At 48.4% G+C, this 11,645-nt stretch overlaps 1 protein-coding gene across 3 annotated transcripts in view; it reads right to left on the bottom strand.

The window, feature by feature from the left end:
* Window positions 1-11,645, bottom strand: part of Rrbp1 (ribosome binding protein 1) — a 66,558-nt gene that overhangs the window by 19,465 nt on the left and 35,448 nt on the right. For all 3 annotated transcript variants that reach the window (XR_012448160.1, XM_074074277.1, XM_020179497.2), the window contains exons 3-6: window positions 7,208-7,356; window positions 5,971-6,093; window positions 2,334-2,486; window positions 1,309-1,427 (exon numbers count right to left, since the gene is read on the bottom strand). Coding sequence is in view for 2 of the 3 variants with exons in the window: in XM_074074277.1 (XP_073930378.1) it covers window positions 1,309-1,427; window positions 2,334-2,486; window positions 5,971-6,093; window positions 7,208-7,356 (544 nt within the window). In the remaining variant the exon portion in view is untranslated. The remainder of the gene's footprint in view (window positions 1-1,308; window positions 1,428-2,333; window positions 2,487-5,970; window positions 6,094-7,207; window positions 7,357-11,645) is intronic.

Genomic DNA, 11,645 nt, shown 5'->3' with positions numbered 1-11,645 from the left:
AAGCCCAGTAGAGAGAAGTCCTGCTCTGTGATGGGTAAGGTTCCACCTCTTTGACCCGAGTTTCCTCATCTGCACCACAACCCTTGGTGGTGCTAATGGCCCATGACCTGGTGACAGCTTCTTGGGACTGCCTTGGGGCCTGGGAAAACCAATCCCACTGCTGTGCACTCCCCACCAGGAAGGGCTTCCAGACTGATGGGAGGCAGCAGTCATCACCTTGAAGTGAAAAGTCCCAGGCTTTAGAGCTTTCCTCAGTAAGGAGGCCATAGCAGATTCTATGTGACAAAGGAGTTCAGAGTATTCCCCAGTCCCCGCATTCACCTTCTGCTGTGGCTTCTGAGGAAATGGCAGCAACAAACCTAGAGCACTGATGTGTCAAGAAAGAAATAAAGACATGTGTATACACACCCAGAAGGGACCTTTACAGAAAGGACAGCCTGGAGGAATGTGGCCATTAGGGCTTACATCACACCAGAGAAGCCACTAAAAAGACACTGAGTCCAGCTTTTCCTCCCAGCCTAGCTCCAGTGCTTAGCTTCTCCCAGGTGATACCTAGACAAAGAATCATTTGCCAGCACTCTGGTGATAAGAGTAGCTCAGCAAGTCCCTGTCAGGTACTTCAGGACAAGAGACGGCAAAGATACGGGCTTTGGCAGCCAGTGCAGTGGGCTTCTTGAGGGCCAGCCTGCTGTGACTGCAGCACTAGAATTAGGGATGCAGAGGCCAACAGGGTAGTGTGAATATCAGAGGCAAAGAGGGGCTTCCAGAACTGGCCACTGGCTGTAGACTCTGTAGCATTTCAGCTGTTTAAAGGAAACAGGGAGAGTGGAAGCTCTGCTAAGCAAGTGGCTAGTGTGCTAGGAAACATGAGAATGGGAGGCTGTGTTCCCAGAGAATGGAGGCCACACCAACACACTATGGACAAACTGCTTGGCCTTGCTACTTTAGGCCACAACCAGGAGTTTTTAAAAGCCCCCTGTGGAAGTTGTTGTGAGGATGGGTGCTTGACCATGGACATTGTATAAGGGCAAACTATAGGCTGGAGCACACCACCCTCCCTAAGGGCTTCATCAGAAGATTCAGCTGTTCAGAACCCACATAGGAAATGGTTCCCGCCCGGAGAGGGAGCAGAAACACCCAGATGGCCCATTCACACATGTGGGGCCTGTGCTTGGCTGCCATTCCAGTTGCATATCCAGCAAGAACTGGAGTGCATCTGCTGTAGCCCCATGGGAGTCTGTGGAGTACACACAGACTCCAAAGTCCCTAGGGTATATGACACCAGTGTCTGCAGGATGCTCAGCTTACTTGCTCTCCACCTGGCTTGTGGCCTGGTTCAAGGCATCCCTTAGGATGGAGTTCTCTTGCTGCAAGCGGGCCAGCTGGGTGTTGGGGCCGTTCTCCAGCTGCTCCTGAAGAGTCCGGATCTGAAAAGTCATTGTTGAGGGCATCACAGTGTGGCTCAGCCATATACAGAGCACTGATTTCGGGACCAGGTTAGCAAGGTTACAGAAAATTTCCAGGAGACTCCACCTGTTCTGCCTGGAGACTAGGAGAATGCTGCTAAACAAGGGGCCTGAATACTGCACAGCTCCAGCATCAGGAGCTCAAGGCCAAATGTGGGCCAGAATACCACCCCTCTTCCTTCTCACTGCTATCAGCCTGCCCCTGGCCCAGCACTCAGTCCAGAACCTGAGACATGCTCATGCAAGTCTGTCTAAGGGGGTTACCAGGGTTTACTGAGATAAAGCACATGGCCACAAGCCACAGCCTACAAACTACCTTGAAGAAGACTCGTTTCCTGCCTTCTGACCTCGTGTGGCACCTTCTAAGATGAGCAGCGGGTAGGCAGCCATGGCCCACAATAAGCAGAGCACAGGTGTCAGAAGATAAGCATCAAGCTCTGACAATGAGGGCCAGTCTAGACAGACAATTGCCTGAGCCCCATGCTGAGGCTATGTGATACTGAAATCTCTTGTTTTATGGAATCCTCCCAAATACCTGTAGAGAAGGTAGGCCCAGCATTACTCCAGGTTCATGTGGAGGCTGAGAACCTGACCCTCAGGCACCTAGGAGGCAGCAACTACTGATGGCCACCTAAGGGTAGTGTCATTTAAAAAGTGCTCTTTCAAGTGTATTTTACACTTTTTGGGTTATTAACATTAAACACATACACAGTGAAATGCCTGGCACTATCCAGCCAAATGTAACACTACTGGCTCTTCTAGCTCTCCTGTAGGCATTCATCTGCCCCCTGCTCAGGCCTTGCCCACTGGGTCCCCAGAACTTACCCCAGACTGTCCCATCTCTTGTACCCCCAGGACACTGCCTACCTTGCCCTGCAGTTGCTGCACCTCCTTCACATGCTCCCGGTAACTGGCCTGCATGCGTGCCTGCACAGCCGCGATCTCCTGCTCCCGGGCTACCAGTTGCTTCTTCACTTTGGCTTCCCCAGCTGCAGCCTTGGCCTTTTCTGAGGCCATCTCCTGGGAGTAAATAGCAGACACAGGGGTCTGGTCAGATAGATTGGGGGCAAGGTCAGATTTATTTTTTGAAAAGCATTTCCAGGGGTGGTGGGAGGAGTACTGTTCTTTCTCTAGCTGGGAGATGGAACATGGCACCAACACCAGTACCTGGTACAGAAATGACTGCTGCTACCTTCTTTTGAGTCAGAGCCCGATTGCCTCCCAGGCCCTCAAGCTTAGACATCAGAGTGAGTACAAGACTGGTCTAGTCCACAGTGCTGCTTCAGGACAGAAGTCCTGATGACAAGGCCTATGATGCCAAGGAAGACAACAGCTAGAAAGGTTTTCTGGAAAGTTGTGATTTCTTGGATACATAACTGGAACCCTGGCCTGGATTCCTCAAACCCACACAGGGACTCTGAACACTCAGAGGTTCAAAAGGGAGCTCTCAGGGGTACCCAAGTCCATTAGTTCCTGCAAATGGTGCCTGAACTAGCCTATATGCTCAACTCTGTTGGGACTTCCCACATATGGGAGGTACAAATCTCTGGCAGATGATTGAACATTCTCAGTGCATCCATGTCTGTGGTATTACCCCAAGAAAGAAAATTAAGCAAAACCCTGTTTTCAGCTATAAAAGTTTCTCTAAGAACAACAAAACATATGGAAGGGACTAGGGCACAGAACACAGGGCCTATCAATATCACTATCTCCTGTGGGAGTTAAGATACGGGAACTTCCATATGCTCAGTAACATTTTCCTTCCTCCTCCTTTCCTCTCCCACCCCCACTTCCTTTCTTTCTTTCCTCCCTACTTTCTTCTTTTCTTTGGTGGTATTGGGGTTTGAACTCAGGGCTTCAAACATGCTAGGCAGGTGCTTTACCACTTGAGTCACAGTCTCAGCCCAACATTTTCTTATAGAACATCCCTCAATAGTGCTGGGCTAGGAGACATGATACCAGAATGAGACAAACACATCAGCTCTGCCACAGACTCTCAACAGTGCTTCTGGGACCCAATAGTCACAATTTTAGGGGCACAGGGAAGAAAAATGGCCAAATGCATAAACTACAAACATTTAGTATTTATAAGAAGATGTAAAATGCCAATAAAGGCCTCTCCCTAGCAGGAAGCCTGCCTCAGGCCGTGGTGTCTACTTGCACATAGGCAGCTTGCCAGGCAAGGTGGCCAGAAACTTTTCTCTATACAAGACTCACAGCCTACCAGGAATCAGATATAGGTCTGGAACACCTAATCATAACAATGACCTCCACTTGGGACACGAACTTGGGGTGAGGGGGCGCTCCTTAAGGATAGGGACCAAACTGAGTCTTATAGGATACAACATCCAGACAGCCAGGCAGGGAAGGGCAGGAGAGGCCCAGAGGAGGCAACGAAGGGTAGGGCACATCTGGGAGAAGGTAGTAATGCAAAGCAGTGGGGAGAGACCAGAGGCAGGGCAGGTAGGGAGACAGTACTTAGAGTGCAGAATTGGGGCTGAAGTTTGAAGGGGGTCCTCTGAGACAGATCAGCATTTGAGAACCCAAGAGGAACTCCTCAGGCTACTAGAATCAGGATGTGATTAGAGGATGGAGGACCATGGCTGGATGTGAGCTAAACTCCTTGCTTAAGAGCCAAGGCCCACACTCTGGAAGATGAGATGTGTAGTGAAAATCAAGGACTGGCCTTGCAGCTCATAATGGGGGGAAATGTATCTGGACCTGGTGAGGGTGTCTGGGAGTTAGTTGACATTGTGGTTTTGGAAATCATGTCCCACACTCACACCTCTGAGGAAGAGCTTAGGCACTGAGTGATCAGCACAGGGCCACATCTAAGAGGCTTTGTACTATAAAGGGTACTCCCTGCTCACATGCTGCCTTGCAGGTAGACAGAGACCTCAGCAATGGGAAGTATCCCAGGCTATAAGTCACCCTCAGAGGTTGCAACCTACTCACTGTCGTATCTCAAGCCCACTATAAATTAAACAGGTAGGCCCAGGCAACTAGCCAAGCAACAGCTGGTCAGCTAGCCATATAAATACTCCATTTCCTCTCACTTGAACTTGCTTTTGGGGATCAACAAGTTTTTACAGGGACTTAGTTTATTTAGAAAGAAAGCAGGGAAGACTGGCTCCCTAAAAGAACAGACTCTTAACCAGTGGGGTCCTGGTCGGCTGGCTCTTAAGACAGTGCATGTGGAGGGGTCAGGGGGTTTTGGTTTATATTAGCCAAATTCTGTGGTATGAATACTCTTCCCATGTCCTAGGCATAACCCTCAACATGAGGTGTATATGGAGTTAAGAGGAGACATGCACAATTGGCCAAAGCAAGCAGTTTGAGCCCTATGTTTCACCAATAGCTCAGGACAGTCAAGTAAAGACCCAGCATGGGCACATCTTGGGAGTTATGACAAAGCCCACATGAATAGATGGCCCACATGGCCACTGAGTGCTAGGGAAGGCCAACGGAGGCTTATCTTATTTTTTTCTGCTCCTGGATATAATATTCACAGAGAGTAATAATCTCTGTAATCATCTCCTGCCTGTCAAACTTTCCTGTCTAGCTCAAGAGGTATGTCCCCTGAATTTAGGACAGAAAGTCAATTTGTCTCATTTCCAATTCTTCTCAAATGAGCAGATGGAGGTGCTAGAAGGGCTAATAGCATCCAACATCTCTCAGCCCAGACCACCTCCCTGTGACTGTTGCCTAGGAGAGAAAAGGCAGGTAGGCAGGGAGGGGCAAGAGTGAGACTGCACACTATGCAAGGAAAAGACAGCTTTACAACTAGGCAAGACCAGCTCTGTGGAGGCTCCCCTTGCCCTGCCCACAAGTCCTCTTGGGAGGCTAGGGCACCAGGACTCATCCCTCAGAAGCAGAGTGAAAGGGAGAGATCCCAGTGAGTTTGGCAGGAAAAAGAGTGGCCCCCTATGCCTGGGGTACTGATACATCCTGAACCATGTCCCCAGCCAGTTCCACAGCGGTACTGACCCATCACTGACTGCCACTTCGTACACTCAGTACAAGCTCTACTGCCCAGCCACAGGTTGATACTGAGAAGCTAGGCATGTCCTTCCACATTACTCCACAACATCAGAAAAAGGGAGAAAAGCTGTCCTTCCTGTCCCTTCCCCTAATTCTCAAGAAAACAACCCTGGATCAACTGTGCCCATCCACCTTTCCAGGAGTATTCCCCAGAAAGATGGCCAGGCACCATGGCACCAGCCAAGGAAAGCCGTCTGGTCCATCCCCGTCATCTGAAGAGCAACTCCCACCCTATCCCTGGACACTTCAGACAGGAGATAAATCTCCAGTCACATCACTCTGGGACTTAATAACAGCCACACGCCTAGCAGGCAAGCTGGTGAGAAAACTATTTCAGAGTCAGCCCTGAGCCGGAGATCATAATCCAAAGGCAGCAGTGGCCCCAGTGATGAGAGGATCCTCAAAGAACAGGGAGAGGAGGGGCAGCCTCCTGAGACTGCTCACTTCCGGGCTTGAGCTGTACCTTGTTGAGTTCCCTCAATTTGCTCTTGGCAACAGCTGCATCCTCCTGCTCTGTGGCTAGCAGCTTTTCTTTCTCTTCCAGCTGGCGTTTCAGAATTGCCACAGGGTCCCCCTTCTGAGTGGCCTAGAAATGTCCACAAAGCCACGTTAACAGAGACAATGAGACAAGAGCAGAGGCCCAAGCATCTGCTGAGTGGGAGACCATGGGTTTCAAGATGAGTATCTCCATCCTGACACCAAACACTGCAGGGAGAAAAGGTAACCTTGCTTAGCCGCCCTGCCACTGGGGGGCCCAGGCCGTGTGCAGAGGGAGCCCTTGGATAATTTTCAGGACAAGGATGTTTCCTGCCCCTGCATCAGTGCGTGCAGACTGGAGGCTACTGACTGGGGTGTAGGAGCTGGTGAGAAGGTAAGCAGACTCCGGGGACAACGGCCTGAGCTGAATTAGGACCACAGTCATGTCACTGACCTCCTCCAATACTCATGCTCAGCAAACCCCCCAGTGCTCACTGGCTGAAGTTCCCATATCACCGAGACCATGCACAAGTCATATCACTGCCCCTAACCCCAGTGACAGCCAAGAGGGGAGTAACTGCCACTGCCCTAGGGGAGAAGTCCCCAGCCTGGCTCTCAGAACCCTCCCAACACTTTCAGCCACTAAATTGTCCAGCCAAGTTACCTGGAATCCCAACTCTGGCTAAGGAACAAACAGGTACATACTGCAGTTCCCAGGGCGGCTTAGTAGCCAGAGGCACTGAAAGGTAGGAGCCAGCCTCTGACTTGCCTCTGATAGAACAAGGGCAATCAGAGACACTACAGGGCTTGTCATAGCATCCCTTCATATGCCCTTCCATGCCACACCCTGAACTCTGGCTACAAACCAGCTGGGCCCAGCTCCTGGGTTCTTACCCCCAGGAGAGCCAGAAGTCTACCCCTGCCCTTACCAGCCTTCTGGTTTTGGTGTCCAGGCTGTGGCAGAAGTCAAAGCATCTGCAGGATGATTTATAAAGCCTAGTATGGCAGGAGTGGCAGTATTCTTCTGGGAAGGACAAATGGAAGCTGATTTAGGAATATTCTCTTTGCAGCTAGGCAAACTGAGCATGGCTCAATGGGCATCTCTGCGGGGCAGGAAAGGGGGATGTCCAGAACCAGACAACTACTGCAACTCACTAGTCCCTAAAAAGGAAACAAGGGAAGGGCAAACCATTCTTGCCAACTGTAGTGGCCTCTGGGCCCACCTTATGCCATGTGTCTTGAATGACACCAGCCTTCTCAGACAGGATCTCAATGAGCCTCTGGGCTTCACCCTCATTGAACACCATGCTTCCAACCGTGGAGACTAGCGTCTTGTAGGGCAGGTAGACAGGGCTGTCAGAATCCAAGGGCCCTGGAGTGGGAAGGAGCAGTTTCTCATTAGAACCAAGAAGAACTATGTCCCCCTGCCTGAGGTCACAAGCTGGTGCACAGTGGGCCTGCTCTTGGTGCCTTCTGTTCTTTCAGAATACTGAGAATGTCTAAATGACGGGCCCCCATACTATCCTTCTAACTCGCCCAAAGAAAGTCCCAACCTCAACTGGGAGCAATATCCACCCCCTCCTTTTTTCTTCTTTTTTTTCTTTTTTGGAAGTACTGGGAATGAAACCCAGGACCTAGTATATGCTAGGTAAACACTACACCACTGGGCAAAACCACTGGCCCATGTTTCTCCTTTTTTTTTTAATCATTAAAATGACACTGAGCAGAGTTAAGCAAGGCATATTTATCCCTAATAGTTTTTCACCTTTTTCTCCCCCTAGCAAACACTTTGGTCCAGTTCTTGCTCTACATGGCTCAGCAAGATTTTCCCACCTGACCATGACTTAGCTCTATGTCCCCATGAGCACTCCATCATTCACCATACACAGACCCCTAGAACCACGCACCCGAGACTATAAAGATGGAAGGTCACAGGGGTCTGCTTCACATATATCCAGGATCAAGCACTGTATTTATAACTTTTCCTGGATGAAGCCTACACAGTGACAAGTTTGGGGAGAGGAAAAGCTGGGCTGAGTTCTTCCAGAATGGGCTTGTGCAGCCCCTAGTACATGAATGACTGCCTGGAGAACACAGAGCCATTTGCTAACAACCCTCACTGCTGAAAAACTCCTGACCATCATCTATTATACACTCACACATGCACACACTCCTGCACAATCATGGCTGCCATACAACATTGAAGGTAAGAAAGGATGAATTGAGATGACCCGCCTGAAATGCCCAGGCAATTCCTTCTGGCAAAGCCCAAATCTGCCTCATGGTTAAAGCAAAAGGTCAAAAATGAGCTGAAATAAAGAAAACAAGTTGGGCATGGTGGTATACACCTGTAATTCCAGCTGCTCAAGAACAGAGCAGGGCTGGTGGAGTGGCTCAAGTGGTAGAGCACCTGCCTAAAAAGTACATGGCCCTAAATTCAAACCCCAGTACTGCCAAAAAAAAAAAAAAAAAAACAAAGCAGTCTGGATCACACCTTCAACTAAGCCCACCTTACAAGGACAGGGACAAGTGGAGAAAGCTTCCATAGCAACCCTGAATTCTCTGACTTGTCACAATATTTTTACTTAGCAGTCATAATGTTTTCATTACAAGTTAAAGCACTTAGCATGATACCTTAATAAGGGGGAATATGGGATGTGGGAGAACTGGTTGCTATGAGCACCTTTATTTTGCAACTTCTTACTCAGTAATGCTTGGGAAATTAAAAATAACCACATTAACATTACAGGCCTAGGAGTTCATGATTGCCATGAAAGTGGGTTCTGGGGTGGGGGAGAATGCACTCATCTTTGTTTCACTGAAATATGTGTGTGCGTGTACTTTTAATGGCAAACTTATACATACTAGAGAAAATTCTGAGTACTTCCAAGCCAAAATAAAACTTTAAAAGTCCTCATGAGCAACCTCAGGAGAAACTCCCAACTGGTACAATTTTGGTTTGTGCTTCTAGTTCCCTCCTTTCCCCTCCTCCTTCACACCAGCCTTAGAGCTACATGCACTGCCAACACTGTCCAGGAGAGGGAGACCACGTGTTTCAAAGACATTTAACAGAGGAGGCGGGATAGCCTTGTAAGTCTGTGTCCAGCTGATGGCTATAGGGACATTTCCTTGCACATTTGCAATGCAGCTTGTGAGACTTCAGATGTGCTACAAGTTGAAAGTGTATGTGGGATTTCAAAAACTTGGCATTAAAAATGCAAAATATCTAATAATTTTACATACTGATTTGATTGCATGTACTGAAATGATAGTATTCTGCATAATTGAGTTAAACATGTCATTAAAATTCATTCTGATTATTTCTTCTTGGCCTCAGTTAATGTGGATAATCAAGAACATTTAAGTTATATATGTGGCTCACAATGTACTTCTCTGGGATTGGCTAGTCTACTCCTTCCCAGAGCTAAGGACCTCCAAAAAGTTCCCTGTCAAAGTCCTGGCAGCCCCTGTCCTGCAGAGGCCTCAAAGTGATCAAAGGCTTTCTTCTCTTTTGAACTCTCTACGTGCAGACTTTCTTCCAAACACTATAGCCCCTCTGACTGCTCCACTGGGAGGGAAGCATCTGGCTAACACTGCTGGAGAAGACCTTGCTATTGAACAGTCTCCTACACAGGCATCCCCCTGGCTGGATGCTCCGGATAAATGTGTGTGCTCACTCCTCCAATCTCTTAAGCAGAGGGCTCCCAAGGGTACCAAGCACTCTCAGTTTTATTGAATCTGTATTAAAGATTTCTAGTGTAATTATATCAAAATTTGTTAAACACTTTAATTTAAAAAGTAAACAGTTGCAACAAGCAACTACCACTATATAGAGCAACATTTAGCATTCTTCTCTGCTCATTCCCCCCTTTCCTCCACAGAAAGTTCCATGTCCTTCTCCATGCTCGTACACTCTTTTAAATTATTTTTAGAAAGCCTTAACTTTACAAAATATTTTCATTAAATCTTTTAGGTAAGAACTGCATCATCTCTATTGTCCCTAAATCAGGGGCAATAAAACTGAAAGAAAAAAAAAAACACTTAGAAGGAGCCAGAACTTCTGAGCCTCTGGGTGAGTCACATTCAGACAAAGTACCAACAGGAATCTAACACGTGCCCAGCACCTCACTCATGTCTCCATTAAATACTTGAAGACTCTCGTAATCCTTGGTATTGTGAAATTTTAAGGCACTAAAATAAATCTGCCAAAGACTCCACATCTAATCTATTAAACCAGACTTCAAAAAGACCAAGGAGCAGGGAATTCAAGAACAGGTCAGCTCCCTGCTGACCCATCTTAGTGGATCTGAAACATCAGGAAAGGTCAGGCCAGGATGCCTAGGGAAGGAATCAGGCAGACGGCAAGGGAAGAATGGTAAAGCAGGATGTGTCTTGATGCAATGACATCACCTAGATCCCTACATAATGGGAGAAACAGCAAACCTTCAGGGATCAGGGGCTGTGACAAATGGCCAACTGGCCTGAGCTCAGGCAACAAACCTCTCCTATACTACCGAATGGCCCTGAGCACAGTACTTTACCTCCAGATGATGGCTCCTATGGGGACTCTGGGCCAGACCCTCAGAGCTGCACACTTCAACAAGAGACTGATAGTGAGATTCTCATGTGCTGACCTTTAATGCTAGCAGCTAACTCAGTAAAAAATAAATAAATGAATTAAGCCACATGAAGCTGAACAAACACATTGATGGGCTGGTCTATGGGTCACTTCTGACCAAAGATACAGCATGACTTCTCTGCAGCCAAGTGTCCTAGGCTGGAATTTCAACCCAGCTTCTTCCCACCTATGTCCTGGACAAGTGGCTTATCCACTCTTTGCCTCTGTTTCTGTGAAGTGTGATAGTCATTGGTTCCCTCATAGCCTCACTGCAGAGATGAAGCTGCAACATGCTCAGCACAATGCCTAGCACAAGGTAAAACACTGAAAAACAGATCCGCAGGGTCAGCCTTCAAGGCCCAAGTACAGGAGAATCCCAGACCCTGACCTTTGCCAGAACAGACAGAGAAGCCCTGCCTTTCCCTGCTCTCAGCCACAGAATGGAGTCACACAAAGGTGAGGCTCAAGAGCTGACCCTCCAAAAATAAGGCTAACCAAGGAGAAGGTTGGGGCAGAACACCAGGGCTTGGGGACCTCTCACTCCTGTCCTAACTTTGTCTTAATTTGAAGATGTTAAATGCGAAGTGCTTTAGGTAGGAGGGCCCTTTGCTTCCAGGACTCTCCAAGAAGAGTGCAGGGGCTCAGAAAAGTGTGCATAGTGCCCCAGACTTCAAAAGTACACTACCTTTTGCGTCCTCCACCAAAAGAGAAGACATCTGAATGTTTCAGGACTGCCTCCCCAGTGCCCACAGATAGCTGGCAGCTAATGGGAGGGAACTATCGCCTTGGCCCTACTTTGGGCCAGCCAAAAGGCCCCAGCTTGACTCCAACTTCCACTTCAAATGCCCAGTAGCCCTGCCCAGAGTAGACAAGTCCAGCTACTCTTCAAACACAAAGTATGCACCTAATGTGTACCTTACCTGGCAGTCTGCAAAATGCTAGGACCAAAAAAGTAAATTAGAGGTGAGACTGTAGCTAAGAGAGGTGGCAAATACAAGGCAGTTATGCAACTGAGCAATATGCAGGGGCCCTGGGGGAGCAAC

This window comes from Castor canadensis, chromosome 5 (assembly GCF_047511655.1).
Source record: "Castor canadensis chromosome 5, mCasCan1.hap1v2, whole genome shotgun sequence".
Taxonomy (NCBI): domain Eukaryota; kingdom Metazoa; phylum Chordata; class Mammalia; order Rodentia; family Castoridae; genus Castor; species Castor canadensis.
This window is presented reverse-complemented; position numbering and strand designations above follow the sequence as displayed.